General features: G+C 41.6%; 1 protein-coding gene across 2 annotated transcripts in view; it reads left to right on the forward strand.

Annotated features, from left to right (window-relative positions):
• The window catches only part of SLC17A8 (solute carrier family 17 member 8), a 48657-nt gene that overhangs the window by 6499 nt on the left and 22703 nt on the right, over positions 1-19455 (forward strand). For both annotated transcript variants that reach the window (XM_029206073.1, XM_029206072.1), the window contains exons 2-3: positions 10232-10484; positions 18123-18241. In XM_029206073.1, the coding sequence (XP_029061906.1) occupies positions 10232-10484; positions 18123-18241 (372 nt within the window). The remainder of the gene's footprint in view (positions 1-10231; positions 10485-18122; positions 18242-19455) is intronic.

The raw sequence follows: 19455 nt of genomic DNA on the forward strand, positions 1-19455 counted from the left end.
GCATCAGCGTCATCTCATAAATCACCTGCTCCGTTTGAGGCTAGTTTTCAAGTAAAAGGAGGAGGGACATCTGTCTTCCAAAAAGAAGCATGGCTGCATCTGCAGGTCCAGAGGGTTCAGAGGAATCTAGGGCTTTAGATGTTCAAGTGCATCTACCCTTTAACCCAGTACTCGGGTATCCTAGCATCCCAAGTTCTTAGGGTGCCATTTCTTATCAGGATCTCAGCTTGGGTGTAAGAGACCTCCCCAGCCTCAGAATTCTACCTTCTCTGGAGTTCTGCTATTTTTTTAAAAAACTAAGCTTTTGTTTTGGAATAATTTTAGATTCACAGGAAAGTTGCAAATATAGTACAGAGCTTTTCTATTTACTCCTTACTTGTTTTCCTCTAATATTAACATCTTACATTATTATGGAACGGTTGTCAAAACTAAGACACCAACATTGATGCATTACTAATTCAACTCCAACACTTCATTAAAATTTCATTAGTTTTTCCATTAATGTCTTTTTTCCTGTTCCAGGATCCAATCCAGGATACCACACTGCTCTTAGTCATCATGTCTCCTCTGATCTGTGACTCTTTCTCAGCCTTTTCTTGTTTTTCGTGACTTGAACGGTTTTGAGGAATACTGGTTGGGTATTTTGTTGAATGTTCCTCAGTTTGAGCTGTCTGATATTTCTGTCATGATTAGACTAGGATTGTGAGTTTTTAGGAAGAACGCTACAAAGGTGAAATGCTTTTCTCATCACATCATATGGGGGAGGGGTACGTTGTATCAACATAACTTATCACTAGTGATGCTAACCTTGATTGCTTGGTTAAGGAAGTGTTTGCCAGGTATCTTCTCTTTCCATGCTCTATTCTTTGGAAGCAAGTCACTAAGTCCAGCCCACACCCAGAGGGGATTCTGCCATTTTTACAATGAAGTCTTGTGCCTGATCTTCAATTATGTCTGCCCCCCAACTGCAGGAGATGAGGGTCTCTTTAAAGGCTGACAAGGAAGTGACAGATGCTCACTTTTTCTTTTAAATTGGTAATTGATTGCCCCAATCCTGTTATTTTCTTTCTTCAGAGCATCAGTGGCATTTAACAATAGCCACTCAACTCTGTGGAGATATTGCTATTTCTCCTATACCTCCCAAGTACCAGAGATATTGCGTGAACCACTGCATCCCCTTCCACCTGTATCCCAGCCCAGTTCACCACAGCTGAAAGCCTTAGCATTTGCACTGGTACCACATACTGGGAACTATCAACACTCACCTACCGCCAGTGTTGGGGTCCTCACTCCCAGCCAGGTAGTGAGCTATCAAACTCTAAGATCTCATTCTTAGGGTTTGCTTCCTAGAACGACATTCTCTTAAGGACTCCCCACCTCAGGGGTCTTTCCAAGCAGCAGGGCACAGGACCCTTCTTCTTTTAGACCCTTAGCCTCTCTCTTCTAAGCATCTCTTATCTTCTCCTAGTCTGGCAGTAGATTTCCTTATCTAGGGCTTATTTTCTCTTTCCCCAATTTCCCACAAATATCTTTACAATAACCAAGTCCTCTAAGTGCTTCTTCAAGGTTAGTGCTATGTGAGAATTGTTCCACATGTAGATGTATTTATGACGTACGTGTTCATGGGATAAGGTGGGGGCAGGGGACGAGTTCCACATCCTCCTGCCCCACCATCTTTATCCCCTTCTTATCATTCCCTGATTGGGTAAGGCGTACTGACTCTCTGCTTTTATGAGGGGACAGGAAAGAGTGAAACTCCAGGAGGAAAACAAAAACAGCAGAGGTTAACACCTCAAATCTATGGAACTATGCTGGGTACTAGGGATACTTGGTTCCTGACTTTATGAGTTTATAGTCTATTGGAAGAGGAAAATAATATCTTTAGAAAATACACCAAAACAGGTACTGTGAGAGTATTGGCTGGGTGGGAGTTGACCAGGTGCATTTTCTTGAGATCCTTTGGAATCTGGAGCACTGAAAGCCACACTGATGAGATCCTATTTCAAATCCTAACCTAGCTCTGGGAGTCAGACTTTAAGTCCCTCCTCCTTCCTTTGGAAGTTTCCATTTATCGATTATTTATCAAGTGCTTGATAAACTTTATCTTATTTAGTGCTCACAATAGTTCTATCCTCCATTCATGGAACTGAGGCTCAGTTAGGTTAAGTAACTTGCTCAAGGTTACACAGCTAATAAATACCAGACTCAGCTTTGGACCAGGACTGCCTGACTACAGAGCATGTTCTGTCTCTTTTTTTTTGCGGTACGCAGGCCTCTCACTGCTGTGGTCTCTCCCGTCGCGGAGCACAGGCTCCGGACGCGCAGGCTCAGCGGCCATGGCTCACGGGCCCAGCCGCTCCGCGGCGTGTGGAATCCTCCCGGACCAGGGCACGAACCCGTGTCCCCTGCATCGGCAGGCGGACTCTCAACCACTGCTTCACCAGGGAAGCCCCTGTCTCTTTTTTTTAATTGATTTTTTTAACTAAATGAAAAATTCTTTAAATTCTACTGTGCTTTATAATTTTCAAAAGTTTCACACACATGATATCATATAATCCCATAATATCCCTTCTTTCCCTCTACCCCTATATTTCCCCTCCCCCTTTCCCTCTCCCCGCTGGAACTACTAGTTTGTTCTCTGTATCCGTGAGTCTGCTTCTTCTTTGTTTTATTCACTAGTTTGTTGTATTTTTTAGATTCCACATGTAAGTGATATCATACAGTATTTCTCTTAATCCCTCTTCAATACTGCTTCTCTAGAACCTTTAAAAAACACCTATTTAGGTGACGCACTTAATATTTTTAAGGTGCTTTCTGATTAGTTCCTATGTAGGATCAGGCTTGATATCAAATCTGGATTATGTTTTCACCTCACCCACTGCAACTGGGTGACTCCTGGGCAAGGTTTTTTGTTTGTTTGTTTTTTGAGTTTTGGTCTTCTGAGCTGTAAGATGGGGATAAATCCTACTTCTCAAGATTGTTTTGAAGATCTCTCCCTCTCGCTTATGGGGTGCCTGCAGTGTAGAAGGTAGTCAATATCCTTCAACTTCCTTCCTTCTTCCAGTAGAGTAGCGGCTGGATGATTATGTGAAAAACAAGCTAATGTAAATGTGAGCCTTTGGAAGGCAAATTAGAATACTGTATTAGTCTGCTCTGGTTGCCAAAACAAAGTGCCACAGACTGGGTAGAAACTTATTTTCTCATAGTTTTGGAAGCTGGAGCTCCAAAATCAAGGTGTTGGCAGGCTTGGTTTCCTCTGAGGCCTCTCCTCTTGGCCTGTAGATGGCTGCCTTCTTTCTGTGTCCTCACAGGACCTTTACTCTGGTGATGTGCTCTCCTGGGGTCCCTTTGTGTGTCCAGGTTTCCTCCTCTTGTAATGACACAAGTCGTATTGGATTAGGGCCCACCCATATGGACCCTTATTTAATGTTAATTACCTCTTTAAAGGCCCTTTCTCCAAATACAGTCACATTCTGAGGTGCTGGGGGTTAGGATTTAAGTAAATAAAGGGACTTCCCTCGTGGTCCAGTGGTTGAGACTTCACCTTCCAAGGCAGGGGTCCGGGTTTGATCCCTTGTCAGGGAGCTAAGATCCCACATGCCTTGTGGCCAAAAAACCAAAACATAAAACAGAAACAATATTGTAACAAATTCAATAAATACTTTAAAAATGGTTCACAGGGCTTCTCTGGTGGCGCAGTGATTGAGCGTCCGCCTGCTGAGGCAGGGGACGCGGGTTCGTGCCCCGGTCCAGGAAGATCCCACATGCTTGCGTACCGCAAAAAAAAAAAAAAAAAAAAAAGGTTCACATCAAAAAAATCTTAAAAAAAAAGAGTAAGTAAATAAACTTTTTAAAGTCATAAAATGATCTTTAGTTCTATTCAATTTGTGCTCCTTATATAGAACGCATTACCTGCAAAACAAAACCAAATCTCCATGATTACTGGAACATTTGAATTGGAAGTATAGTTCTGCAGGTACTTAAAGGCCAGTTAGCATATCTTAAGCAATTATAATCCCGGGGCTTGATTGTTTACTGGACAGTTGTTTTTGTGAACCGTGGGCCTGTACTTGTCTAGTATGTAAAGAGCTAGCAGCCCAGCCCACAGACTGCAGCTATCTGTATTTGGAGAAACAGCAACGATGAATGTCACCCTAGAAAGAATGAAGATTCTCTGATCTAAAAGACCAGCTGCAGGCAAACATCAATAGAAAACCAAATACGATAAGCAGCACTTATGCATGATTGAAGTCCTCTACTTCGTAAGAAGGGAGTTCCTTTTTCTCACTTATTCTTTTAACCCCAAACCCCTTTAAAAAATATAGCTTGTCACTGGGCAGGGATGAATAGATGCTTACCTCTGTCTGTAAAAGCTGTAAGTCAGGAGTGATGCCCAAAATTGATCCCTCAGTTCCATTCAGTTGACTAGGGATTCATGAGTCCAGGCACCATACTGAGCCCTAGGAATAAAGATGAGGAAGAAATGGCTCCTGCCCTCAGCATGCTCACAATCTATCGGAGAGAACTTCATTCATTCATATTCTCAAATCAACACATACTTACTCCGCACCTACTGTGCTGATGACAACAAATAACTAACTCCATGTGATAAGTGCACTAATAGAGGAAAGTATAAAACACTTAGGCAGGATCAGGGATGGTACAGTCCCTAACACTGAAGCAATACCTACCTGTTTACTGGTGGTAATATTTTCCTCTTGGTATTGTAGGCTCATTTAATCTTAACAACAGCTCTGTGAGATAAATATTATATTCATTTTACAGATGAGGAAATGTGAGATTCAGAAAGGCCAAGCTACTTGCCCAGAGTCACACAGCTAGTATATATGTGGCAGAGCTGGCAATCAAACCTGGGTTAACTGACTGCCACAAAGCCTGGTTTGTTCTATTAAGCAGGGTGAGGTAGTTCGGAATCTTCCTCTCTGAGCAACTTGGCTGTACAAGTAATGTCTCACCATTTTTCTGTTTTTAAAACAAATCAAATCTAACTCTGGTGGAAGTGAAGTTTCAGTTGATAGAGGGGTGCCCCTCCTGCCACACCCAGGATGTGCAAAGGAGTCACAAACAACTCTGGAGCTTCCTCTAGTTGTTGACCCATGCTCATTCCTGGTCCCATGGTCACGTGAAGCCTGCTGACTCAGCTGCCACTTCAGGCAAGAGAAACTGAAACTGAAGGAAATCTACTCCGATGCTGTTGTGTCCTCCCTCTGGAAGCTCTTAGGACATCCCAGGTGGCACCATGCACTCAGAGGGTGCTTGTGTTGGTTCAGGTCCTCTAAGAAGCAGATGCTAAAACTGGAATAGATGCACAAGAGATTTATTGAGAGAAAAGGGGAAGGAGCTATGGGAGCCTGGGAGAGCATTCAGACCACCACACTATGCATAAGAGAGAGGGAAAGAAGAAAGTTTAGGTAGGAAGAGTCTCGGACTCTACCACGGTACTAGGAAGTTTTGGCAAGGCCACTGGGGAGTCCTGCCTCTTGCAGGAAAGGGTCTGCCTTAAATCACTGCTGTGCTCCGTGCTTGCTGGAGAGCAGCCTGTGACAGCGTGGTCCTCGAGCCAAAGCCCTGGTGCACTCAGAGCACAGCAGCTGGGTCTGTCTTCAATTAAGCTCCTCAAGACCCCACAGTGCCTGAGAATGTTAGTCTGTGTTACTTTTCATCCAAAGCATCTGCATGCATATAGAGAGATGCTAAGCTTGTGAGTGGCAACAATTTTATTAATAGCAATAATACTACTACTCACCATGTATTAATAGAAAGCTCTTTTATGTACCAGGCACTGCACTAAATAATTTACATGCATCATATCATTTAATCATTAAAACAACCTTACGACATAGCTATGATCATTAGCCCATTTTAGAGATGGTGATTGTTATGAACTGAATTGTGTCCCCTCCAGATTTGTATGTTGAAGTCCTAATTCCTGGTACTTTTTTTGTGTGTGTATGTTGGAAAACAGTTTATTTATTTTTAATAAAGATAGGAAGGAATTACACTGAAGTATTGATACTTATCTCCATGTTATGCAATTATAGGCAGTTTTTCTGCTTCTTACTTTCAGATAAAACACAAAAGTATAAACTTATTTTTATAACCTGATAATTATTATAAAAAAGGAAAAAGTGAACAAGTTGAATAGTCAGCTTCTAAAGGAGGAACTAGCTCATAAAACTTAAATGTTTAAACACACTACACAGTAAATAAGTTCTTACCATATATATAAAAACATCAGCAGATGAAATTTGTAGTATCCCAGTAATTGCAGCCCCCAGCCTTCATCTAATCCCTGGTGAGGAATATGTATTTGGAGATAGGGTCTTTAAAGAGACAATTACATTAAAATGAGATAATTAGTTTGGACCCTAACCCATGTGACTGGTGTCCTTATAAGAAGAGGAAATTTGGACACAGAGGGACACAGATATACACAGAGGGAAGATGATGTGAAGATACAAGGAGAAGACAGACATCTACAAGCCAAGGAATGAAGCTTCAGAAGGAAGCTTGGCAATACCCTAATCTTGGACTTCTGGCCTCCAGAACAGTGAGAAAATAAAGTTTTGTTGTTTAAATCTCTCAGTCTGTGGTACTTTGATATGGAAGCTCTGGCAAACTAATACCAGAATATTGTGGCTTAAAGTGGTCAAGTAACTTAGAGCCAAAGTCACGAAACTGGCACATGGGTGAAACAGCATTCAGCTTCTCTCATTCCAGAGCCCTTTCTCTTAAGTATTCTCCTCTACTGGGTCATCCATGGTGACTGGGCTACAAAGTAAGAGATGACAAGGTGACTCAGGAAGATCACGGAGACAGAACACAGCCTGGTGAGCTGGGAAACTCACATGAAAGGGAACTTGGCTGGACAGGCAGGAGAAAGGCTTCACATCTTGCCCCTACCCTTTACTGGCTCTGTGGTCTTGGCCAATCCACTCTTGCTTTCTGAACTACAGTTATAATTTGTGTCAAATGGAAGCATTAGATTTCCTGTCTCACTGAGCTGTTCTAACCATAGAATAAGATCATTATATGAAAGTGCAGGGAGAGGAAAGGGCAGAGGGAAAGAACTGAATTTGCTTCATACAAACATTAGTGTAGTTGTTATATATTATCCATGTTCTAGTGAATATTAATATTATTATAATAACGTATCAATATTAGATCATCAGTTTTCCATGCTATTCAAATTATATATGTTCTGATGCCAGAAATTCGTGATGACCACTGGGGCTGCACATTATAAACAGTTTTATGATCCAAATAACTCTTAGACATCAATATAAATGGCAATAAATGGCATTAATGCTCAGCCCAGCAGAGTGGACTCATTGAATGGTTATGAGGATTAATGTAATAAAAATAGCTGGCATATATTGGGTTTTCACATGTGTCAAGTTCTGTTCTAAATGATCTAATATAATAATTCACTTATGGCAATCCTAAGAACAATCCCATGAAGAAGAAACTATTATTATAATTCTCAGGTTACAGATGAGAAAACTGCAGCCCAGAGAGGTTAACTAGACCAAAGTCACACAGCTAAGTAAAAAGAAGAGTAAAAATTAAAACTAAGGGACACTGGTTCCTAGACTGGACATAGATTGGAGAAGAAATGCATCCAGGATGTCACCAAGTTTTTTGCCTGAGCAACCAAAGGAACAAACTTGTCATTACCTGGGATGGGAAAGACTTCAGGAATTAATTTCTTTTAGGGGAACTCAGTTTGGATATGTTAAGTTTGAGATGCTGATCGTGTGTCCAAGAAAATATCAAATAAGTCTAGATATGAAAATTGGGATCTGTCAGCATATGCATGGTATCTGTAGCCCAGAGGCAGAAAGTATAGATAGAAAACAAAAGAGATCTATGAACTGAGTCCTGGGTATCCAAGTGTTTACAGGTTGAGGAAGTAGGGAATCAGCTTAAGGGATAAAACAGAAGGAGTGTTCAGGGAATTAGGAGGAGCACCAAGTGAGTGTGGTTTCTGTGAAGGAAACAAAGTAGTCAAGGAAGAAAGAATAATCAGTAGTGTCAAGTGATGCTGATAGGTTGAATAGATGAGGACTGAAAATAGCCTTTGGGTTGAGCCACGTAGAGGGCATTGATGACCTTAAGAAGAACAGTTTTGGTGGACAGGTTGGGGGATACCTGGTTGGAGTGGGTCCAAGAGAGAATGGGACAAAGGGAAGTGAAGACAGTGACTTCCAAGTTTTTTTTTTTTTTATAAAAGGAAGGTGAGAAATAGGGGAGTAGCGGAAAGAGAAAGTGTTTTTACTTCAAATTTTAATGTGGGACAAATAAGAGCATATTTGTAGACAATAATAATGATCTAGTAGAGAGGAAAAATAATTGATTAAGTATGGGGTAGGAATTTCCTTGAGTAGATGAGAGGCAATGAGATCTAGTGCCCAGGGAGAGAGGTTGGCCTTAGCTAGAAGCATGGACAACCATAGAACAAAGGAAGAACAAATTAGCATAAATACAGGTAGGTAGATAGGTACACAGGGAGGTTGCTGAAGTTCTCTTCTGATTACTTCCATATTCTTGCACATTTATTAAGCTACCACTCTGAGCTCACACATTGAAAATGAAAGCTCTTTTTCCTGTTTTACTATTGCTCTTCACCTTGATTTCAACAAAACCTACATCATCCAGCAATTATAGCTGCTTGTGTATGTGTCTTTCTTTCCAAACAGCCTAAGAACTGAAGAAGGGCAGAGACCATGTCCCCTTCTTTATTGTTCCCTAACGTTCAGCACAGTGCCTGACACACAGTAGGCACTCAATAAATATTTGATGAACTGAATTAAATCCAGTACATTTGCTTCTCTCTACATGTGCTTTAACCTCATTTGCTTGAGTCATAAAAAGCTACCAAGATTATCTCTTCTGTGAATCGGTGGGCAAATTATTTGTGTTTCAGTCTGGTCTGTATTAGCTATTAGTGAATATGATACTCAGGAAAACGTATAAGCTTTGCTTATTTTTACAAAGACTTGGAACTTAATTGGGCGTCCTCAGAAGGGTTACAGTATGTGAGAGGATGCATACAGCTCCTGTTATAATTGACAGATTGTGTTCAGTTTGCCCAATTACTCTTTTCTTTAAAGAAGAGAGTAAATTTACTGTAATAGATATACCATAATCTGAATTTATAGAACTCAGTGAGAATTTATAGAACTCAGTGAGAAATCCTACCATCTGGTTAAAAATTGTCAGAGAATCACCTCCTTAGAAGAACCACCTAAGGAAGAAAGGACACACAACCAGTTTGTTGTGTGCTGTGATAGAAAATGTGTCTCCCTACCTCCATCTAGTATTTTATTAAGACTTAGAAAGAGAGGAAGAAAGAAAAACATCTGCATTAATTTTCTACTGTATATCTTTTAAGAAAGCTTCAAGTGACATTAAAATTAAGGTCAAACATAATAATTAGCTGGGTCATGCAATGTGGATGAAGTCTATGGATACTCTCTCAGCAGGAAGTTCAGTAAAGCATATATATATATTTTAATAAATTTATTTTATTTATTTATTTTTGGCTGGGTTGGGTCTTCGTTGCTGTGCATGGGCTTTCTCTAGTTGTGGTGAGTGAGGGCTACTCTTCGTTGTGGTGCACGAGCTTCTCAATGTGGTGGCTTCTCTTTGTTGCTGAGCACGGGCTGTAGGTGCGTGGGCTTCAGTAGTTGTGGCATTCAGGCTCAGTAGTTGTGGTGCACGGGCTCTAGAGCACAGGCTCAGTAGTTGTGGCACACGGGCTTAGTTGCTCCACGGCATGTGGGATCTTCCCGGTCCAGGGCTTGAACCCATGTCCCCTGCATTGGCAGGCGGATTCTTAACCACCGCATCACCAGGGAAGTCCCAAGCATATTGTTGAGGACACAAGCTCTGGACTTGGGCTTGCATCCCACCATAGATGACTTAGCTTCCTCATGTAGAAAAGGACAAGATAACACGATCTACCTCATGTGGTTGTTATGAGATTAAAACAACTTAATGCCTATAAGGGTGGAATATGATATCCAGAATATCAGTAATTTTAGCCATTATAATTTATTTTAGTAATAATGATGATGATGATGTTAAAAAATGCAGGCTGCATCCTACTCTAGGTTTCCTATTTTCTTTCTTGGTACACTTTTTCTTTTTTTGTAGTACACTTTGTTTTTTTCTGTAATCCTGGTCTTTCTCTCTTTTTCCACTGTAGGAAAATCGATGGGACCAGTGAGGAAGAAGGTAACATTGAGCTGAATGAAGAAGGAAGGCCAGTGCAGACATCCAAGCAGAGCCCCCCACTCTGTGACTGCCACTGCTGTGGCCTCCCCAAGCGCTACATCATTGCCATCATGAGCGGGCTGGGATTCTGCATTTCCTTTGGGATTCGGTGCAACCTTGGAGTTGCCATTGTGGAAATGGTCAACAACAACACTATATACGTTGATGGAAAACCGGAAATTCAGGTCAGTGTCTGTCTATGGTGGGAGTTCTTTCAGCCATGGCTGTATTAATGTTTTAAATTCTTAAAATAAAACACATAGGATTATAAAGGAAACCCATCATTTTATTTGTTTTTTTTTTTTTTTTTGCGGTATGCGGGCCTCTCACTGTTGTGGCCTCTCCCATTGCAGAGCACAGGCTCTGGACGTGCAGGCTCAGCGGCCATGGCTCACGGGCCCAGCCGCTCCGTGGCACGTGGGATCTTCCCGGACCGGGGCACGAACCCGTGTCCCCTGTGTCGGCAGGCGGACTCTCAACAACTGCGCCACCAGAGAAGCCCAAAACCCATCATTTTAAAATACAGATATCAGTCTTCCCTGGTGGCACAGTGGTTAAGAATCTGCCTGCTAATGCAGGGGACATGGGTTCGAGCCCCGGTCTGGGAAGAGCCCACATGCCATGGAGCAACTAAGCCATTGAGCCAAAACTACTGAGCCTGCGCTCTAGAGCCTGCAAGCCACAACTACTGAGCCCGCATGCCACAACTACTGAAGCCCGTTCACATAGAGCCCGTGCTGTGCAACAAGAGAAGCCACCGCAATGAGAAGCCCGCACATCACAATGAAGAGTAGCCCCCGCTCGCCACAACTAGAGAAAAGCCTGCACGCAGCAACGAAGAACCAATGCAGCCCAAAATAAAATAAATAAATAAATAAAAATAAAGCAAAAAAATAAAATAAAATAAAGATACCAAAATATTTAAAAATCGAATTTGTGATATAGAAGCATATGGGCTTCTTTATGAACATGTCAGATGACAAACTCTAGCAATGGGTCTAATAATTACTGTAATTTTGAAGTCTGAAGGAGAAGCAATAGTTTGAGATAGCGGCAACAACCATCGTGTGATATGAACATATTTATAATTTCCACTAGTCACAGAGTCACAGGTACTGATAAATGACTGGGGTTTGTTTCCTACATTCATAATTACAGGAAATGCTAAAGTTTAGTTAGTGGAAATAAAGATGCTGATTTTTCCCCATTCGAGTTCATAGATCCACATGGTTCCATCCACGGACTCCAGGTTAAGAAACCCCGGTAAAAATGTAAAGCACGGGGCGAGCGTCAAGAGAAGGAGGCAGCAAGTAAAGTGGGGTTAGGGCTTGCAGAGCCTGGTAAGCCATGAGGGGAGATAGGGGTGGGCTTTAAGCAAAGAAGTGGTATGGCCAAATCCATGCTCCAGAACGATCACTGCCCAGCCAGTCATCTCCAGTGGATTGGGACTGGAGTGAATGGAAGCAGAAGGCCCAGTTCAAAGGCTGTTGTAGTCATAAGCACTTAAATGCTTTAAACACTCTGATGTCACTTAAATAGTATTGATTTTATGAATCACTGGGAAGATAAAATCTGGTTTGTTTTCTAAATGGTGGGCCTAGAGAAGGATTGAAATTATGGGAAAATAAAATGAAAATGTATGCCCAGTGGATACCCAACATATACGTGTTTCATTGTATTGAACACACACACAGGAGTGACGCATGTGGAAATCCATCTGTTTGCAGAGAGACATCTAATAGTTCTCTGGTCCCTGCGCATATTTGGGCAAACATTTATTTGTTTATTTATTTTAAAATTTTATTTATTTTATTTATTTTTGGCTGTGTTGGGTCTTCGTTGCTGCGTGCGGGCTTTCTCTAGTTGCGGCGAGCGGGGGCTACTCTTCGTTGTGGTGTGCAGGCTTCTCATTGCGGTGGCTTCTCTTGTTGCAGAGCACAGTCTCTAGGTGCATGGGCTTCAGTAGTTGTGGCTCACAGGCTCAGTAGTTGTGGCTCACAGGCTCAGTAGTTGTGGCTCGCGGGCTCTAGAGCGCACGCTCAGTAGTTGCAGTGCATGTGCTTAGCTGCTCTGCAGCATGTGGGATCTTCCCGGACCAGGGCTTGAACCTGTGTCCCCTGCATTGGTAGGCAGATTCTTAACCACTGCCCCACCAGGGGAGCCCTGGGGAAATATTTAGATCAGAATTTTCCAAACTGGTGTCTGGAAATCATTGTTCTGTAGGCTGTGCTGTGAAGAAGGTGTCTTGTGAACTGGGAGCCTTTACTGTGTTGTGTCCTATGAGAATCTCCAAGAGGGAGCTGTGGTGTGCATTGTTTCCTGGACTTGATTGCAGAATGCTTTCTTTCATGCCGCATCTGTTTCTTGACAGAAACTGTTCCAGCATCACGTGGAACAGTTTCTGTCAAGCACTGGTTTGGGAAAATTTGATTTCAATTCATTAAAAAGAAGTCTTTAGTTAGCCGGCAGGTTTTTTGTTTATTGTTTTTTTCCCTTTTTCTTTTTAGCTAAGAGATTATTCTGCCAGAAGAAAAGGGTACCATGGAGATTCTTCTAACCATTCTCTTTTTGATGCCACAGCTGAATCTGTTTTAAAAGGATATCCTGGTTGTTTATTTTGAGGCGGGGAGGGAGGGCCGTAGAGGTGTGAGGGGGCATGTCATGCATTTTAAAAATAAAGAATGATGTATATTAGTGAGGTTGCAGATGTGTATCACATGCATTCTGGCAGGCTTTTGTGAGCAAGGGCAGCTAATTAAACTCGTCTGCTGAGGCCCGGATCAAAATGATATGCTGGTTTGCAGTTGTTTGTTGCCTGAAAAGATAGGCCTAGGTCAACAGAATTTGCTTGGAGGTATATGGAAAAGACATTTCGATAAACTTAAGGAACAATGCTGTGCGTGCTCTCTAGTTTCTATGGTTTTGCCCTCTGGAGTCTCAGAGAAACTGATTAAGATCTAAAATACGCTTTACATCATTTTCCCTGGCCTTATAACTAGGAGTTTAGTAGCATTTCAGAAGTTCCAATTTATAGCAGACCATTTCTCTCTTATCCAAATAGAACAAAGCTTAGAAATCATCTGTGCATGTTCAACCCGAGGACAAAGATTTCACTAAGTATATGACAAAAGGCTCTCAATGGCTGGTATATTTGTTTGGTTGGTTTCATGGGAGAAAAACTAGATATTTTGCACTGAGATATTTTAAAATCTTCGTTTTCAGCAGAGGGAGAGAAGTAAGCAGTGTGAATTGGTAGGTCTTGCAAATAAATGGCATATATTCTATTAGTGGTATAAAGGGTAGTTTTAGTTGATGTGTGAGTAATCATTTTTAGTTTAATAATTATGAGTTTTAAAACACGTGAATCACTTAGAACAGTGTCTGGCATCTGGTGAGCAATAAATGACTAAAGTGTGAGCGACTTTGAGATTGGTTCCCATTACCCTCAGGAAAAACCCAAACTCCTTCTCATGAATCATGAGCCCTGTAGGGTTAAGAAGAATTGGGCTTTGGAATTGGCCAGGCGTGGTTTCACACTTGACTCTGTTGTTTATTAGCTCTGGGACCTTGAGCAAGCTGCCCTTCTGTCTTGGTCAGGGATTGCTGGTTGCAAAGAATAGAATCGCAGGGAAACCAGCTGAAGTTAAGAAGGAAATTACAGTGGGGCTATAGGGGATCTCACGAAAGTGAAGGGCAGAAAGCAAATCTGCTGTGTATGTTTGTGCAGTCTGCACCCTGGACAGGGGAGCCCAGCCTGAGGTGGGACTAAAATCCAGGCTGTACCCTACTGCGGGGAGGAAAAGGAGCCAGGAAGGGCAGAGTGGAGCTGGACCTCATGGGAACTAGGAAATCCTTAGCTTAGTCTCCAACTTGCTTGCTGTGCAGTGTCTTGCATCTGCTTCTCTCTGAGTCTGTTCCATTCTCCCAGGTCTCTCCATGGACTGTTGTTTTTGTTTTTTCCTTTTCCTTTTTAAAAAAATATTTATTTATTTATTTTTGGCTGTGTCGGGTCTTAGTTGCTGCACACAGGCTCTTTGTTGCGGCACACGGGCTTCTCTCTAGTTGCCACGTGGGTTACCGAGCACGTGGGCTCAGTAGTTGCGTTGCATGGACTTAGTTACCCCATGGCACGTGGGATCTCAGTTCCCCGACCAGGGATCGAACCCGTGCCCCCTGCATTGGAAGGCGGATTCTTAACCACTGGACCACCAGGGGAGTTCTTTTTTTTTCTTTTTCCATGGCTTCTCACTGCCCTCCAAAGCTGAAGTTCTTTGAGCCGTTGCCTTGCTGGGGAGCTGACTTACTTGGCCCTGACTCCAGTGGGACTTGTTTCAATTCAAGTGTTCAGTATTGTCTAACTAGAATCTCTGGGTTCAGATTAGAGAGAGAGAGAGAGACAGGTGGGCTGAGTCCATCCCATGCCTTGGCTCCCTCTACTCAGGTGTCCAGTCACAGGGGAGAGGCCCATGGCTCTGGGGGAGGAAGAGAATCCTCTTAGAAGGAAACATGTGTAGGGAGCCAGGAACTGGCATTTCTAGCAATTCTTTGCTAATCCTAATTGCCTTATTGTGAAATGGGAATAAAAGGCCTGCTTTACAGATCAAATGAGATAATCTGGCAGCAATATATTAAATACCTATATTACTTTCCTAAGGCTGCTGTAACAAATTACCACAAACATGGTGGCTTAAAACAATAGGAACTTAGTCTCTCATATCCGGGGAGACCAGAAGTCCGAATCAGTGTCAGCAGGTCCACACTTCCTCCAAAGGCTCTAGGGGAGGATCCTTCTTTGCTTTTTCCAGCTTCTGGTGGCTCCAGGCGTTCCTTGGCTTGTGGCAGCATCACTCCAATCTCTGCTTCCGTCTTCACATGGCCTTCTTCCTGTGTACCTTCTCTTATGTCTCAAATCTCCCCCTGCCTTTTTCTTACAAGGACACATCATTGGATTTAGGGCCCAGCTAGATGATCCAGGAAAACTCATCTCAAGATCCTTGACTTTATCACATCAGCAAAACCCTTTTCTCGAATAAGGCAGCATTCATAGATTCTGGGGATTTTGTGCATATATCGTTTGGGGCCCTTTTTTTCAGCCTAACACAGTACCTGACACAGTGCTTGGCTTATGATAATAGTTCAGACATGAGGCCATTATGACTGTAATGGGCTCAAGAGATAATGAAAGTCAGTTCTCAGCAGGCACAAGTGCTCTTCTTCAGGTATCATTTCTCAAATGGACAGAAGCACCATCTCGTCAGAGAGAAAGACATGAGCAAGGGACCAGGTGATTGACAATTAGCTGCTGGTTGAAGTGGAGCCCTCTGTCTTGGATCCTTGGATTCTTGGGGCATTCTGTGACTCAAGGCAAAGAAGTCCAGTCTCTACTTCTCAGTGAGAAAGTCAAGTCTCCGCAGCAATGGAAAGAATACAGTTTTTTTGGGTCAAGTAGGTAAGAGGGCTTGGTCTTGGCTGTCTTTATAACTGCTGGTATGACCTTGGGCAAGTAAATTAATCTCTCTAAGCCTCAATTTCCTCTTCTATAAAAAATGAGATAATAATAGTTACCTCTACCTGTTGTAAGGATTAGAAGAAGAAAGACATGGAAAGTGACTTAAAATCAGGTCCCTCTTCACTCAGTGCTTCCCTCTGTCTTTGAGTAAAAGCCAAGGTCCTTATGATGAGTTAAAGGGCCGTTCAACATTTGAGCCTCTCTTATTTTAATGCCTATTATCCTCTTCCTCACGTTTACCCTCTAGCTCTACTGACATCTTGCCATCCCTCTAACACACAAGACGCATCCTTACCTCAGGACCTTTGCACTTGCTATTTCTCTGCCTGGAAAGCTTTCTTTTCAGATAATTAACAGCATGCCTTGCTCCCTTTCTTCCTTTAGGACTTTACTCAACAATCATCTCCTCACTGAAGCCTTTCCTGGCCACTCTATCTAAAATTTCACCCTACTTCATTCCTACACAACATTTCTGTCCCCCTCTCTGCTTTATTTTTTTCTTCTTATCACTGATAACCATCTAACACAGTATGCACTTGTATACTTTCTGCCATCCCCACTGGCATCTTTGTGAAAGTAGCAATTGCTGTCATTGTTCACTGCTGTATCCCCAGTGCCTAGAGCAATGTGTGGCATGAAGTAGCATGAAATAAAAATTTGGTTAGCTGGTTTGAATGAATGACTGTTAGTCCCATTTTACTCTTGAGCTTCAACTTCCTAATCTGCAAAGTGGGAACTACAGTACAGAGCACAGGCCGACGTTACCTGGACTGTGATCTCCTCAAGGCAAAGGCAATACTTGCATGAGTTTGTATTTATACTGCCTATCACCTGACCTGGCACACAGGAGGCATGAGGTACATGTTGAATAAATGAGCAAATTATTATACAACAATTTGTGGGAAAATAAACTGTGATGAAAATTTATGAGATGTTGGGTACATCCCTGGTGGTCCAGTGGTTAAGACTCCGCACTCCCAATGCAGGGGGCCTGGGTTCGATCCCCGGTCGGGGAACTAGATCCCGCATGCATGCCGCAACTAAGTGTTTGCATGCTGCAACTAAGAAGTCCGCATACTGCAACTAAGAGGCCTGCAGGCTGCAACTAAGATCCTGCATGCTGCAACGAAGACCCAGTGCAGCCTAAATAAATAAACATTTTTTTAAAAAAGAAAATTTATGAGATGTAGTATGTTGATAATTAAGAACCCTTACTCCATAATAGGAACATCTTGCATTTTGATATCAATGCTTTACAAAGCCATTCGTTTATTCATTCATTTGGCAAATCTTTACTTGCCCCTTCTACATTACAGGCATTTGTTTCAGGTACTAAGGCTATAAAATCAAAAGGACATGGCTGCCACCTTAGAGTTACTCGCCACCCCATGTGGGAAGTGGACACGTGAATGGCAAGTTTGAGAACAGTGTGAGTGCCATGGCTGCAAGAACAGAGGTCTGTGGACCAAGCCTAGGAAAATGACCACTTCAGTTCAGGGCAGTTGAGGCGCTTCCTCAGAGGAGGGATATTTGTAGGGAGTCTGAAAAGGATGAGTTACTATGCCTGGGGAAGAAAGTGAGGAAAGGCTCTCTAACCCTCAAGAATCACATTTTCAGTGACCCCAGAGTTGTGGAAGAGTGTTTTGTTGTCATCATCATAACAGCAATAATGGCTGCTAACACTTATTGAGACAATGTGTTAAATGCAAAATCTCTAAGCAGAGGGATAACCTACTAGAAATATTTATGGTGTTTATCCCCACACATACTATAAGGAGGTAGAATAGGTTTTATTATCCTCATTATGAAACGAGAGACTTAAGGCTCTCATTCCCTTTGTGCTGTCACTAGACTGGTATCTGAATAACCTAGTAAATAACCTAATAAACCTAGAACTTATTTTTTGTTTTCTTTGCAAGTTGTTTTATTTTCTTTCGAGCACTCATCATTATTCTGTGTGTGTATATATATATATATACACACACACATATATGTATATATATAATATATACACATACATGTATATATGTACACACATATACATATATATATGAACATATACATGTATATCTATTTTTTTCTTTTTTTAATTTGTACATAATCTCTCCTTTCTATCACTAGAACCTGAGGTCAGTGACAGCCAGGACTTTGTTTTGTCCTATATCCCAAGCACACAAGAGGCCCTCCATAAAATATTCTTTGAATAAAGGAGGGAAGGAAAGACCTCATGGGGTTATTGTGTAGGATGATCAGTGAATAATTATGGTCAAGTGTTTTCTTCCAAACACAACTGTGTCTGATTTCTCATTTCCAGACAGCACAATTTAACTGGGATCCAGAGACGGTGGGCCTTATCCATGGATCTTTTTTCTGGGGCTATATTGTGACACAAATTCCAGGTGGTTTCATTTCAAATAAGTTTGCTGCTAACAGGTAAGATAAATTGATATAACATGAGTGCTGCACAGACCATAATATGGCTTTGTACTCTTATAAAATCTGCATAATTGGCTCTCAATTTAGGGGTACAGAATGAAAGCTAGAAGCCGTTCCTAAAGATGTGATTCACAGACATTGATCTTATATGATCCTATTCTTAAGAGTCTCTTTTTGTTTACTTTTTTGTCTAATCTAATCTATCTTGCAATTCTTTAAATGATTATGTAATAAAAAGATCAATTGCAACCAAGTCAGGAGAAACAGTTCCTGGACCCTAAGTAACTCACTTGGTGACCTCTACTGGGTTCCTTTTTTCTCTGGGCCTCAGTTTCTTCATCTGTGAAATGAAATGGATTAGATCGTGTTTGAGTTGCCTTTGACCAATGACATTCTGTGATCCTCTGTACTATGTTAATATCGTCCTGTTCCATACAGGTTTTGTCTTGTGAGTAGGAGGGGCTAGTCTCTAGATTGCAAGATGTCTTTAATGCCCTTGAGATTCTATGGTAGGTGTTTGAGCAATTAAAAGTGGGTCCAAGACAAAATGAGCTGCTTCAAGGAGTAGTAAGTTCTCTGTCACTAAAGGTATTCAAGCAGAAACGATGGCCACTTGGGGGAGATGTAGTATGTATATGTACCAGAAAAGGAGTGTACTAATTATTTCCAAGTCTCTTCTAATTGTAATTGACTTTACATATGTGGATTTTGTGAAGTGTATACTTTATAAAGCAGTGTTTTTCAAACTCTAAAACAGAACTCATTAGATGGTAATAAAATCAATAGTGATTTACCAATGACCATTTTCTAAAAAAAAGAGGGAGAAATAGAAGAAAAGGTAATCAAATAGAATAGAAAATATCTTAGCTCATTGCACATTTAAGTTTTTGAAACTTGTTTCAGTTACATTTGTGTGTATCAGTGTGTTGAGTTGCGATATAAAATATGGGTTTTATGGGTCAAGGACAGAAAAGTTTGAAAGTCATCTTGTATAAGCATGACTCATATTTACTTATGTTCTTGTGTAGTTTGTGTCCTTTATTGTCACTTACCTGTTGTATTCTTCTTAAAAAGTGATAAAATATTAGTTCTTATGGTCTCTGGGGTTACTACTTACACTTCTGCCGTAAGAAGAAATAGCATATAAAATGATTTCGCAGCATGTAAAAAGGGCTGAAGCATCACTAACACGTGTGAGAAAGGAAGAAAAT

Source organism: Monodon monoceros, unplaced genomic scaffold (genome assembly GCF_005190385.1).
Source record: "Monodon monoceros isolate NGI ecotype Baffin Bay Population unplaced genomic scaffold, NGI_Narwhal_1 Super_Scaffold_6, whole genome shotgun sequence".
Lineage (NCBI taxonomy): Eukaryota > Metazoa > Chordata > Mammalia > Artiodactyla > Monodontidae > Monodon > Monodon monoceros.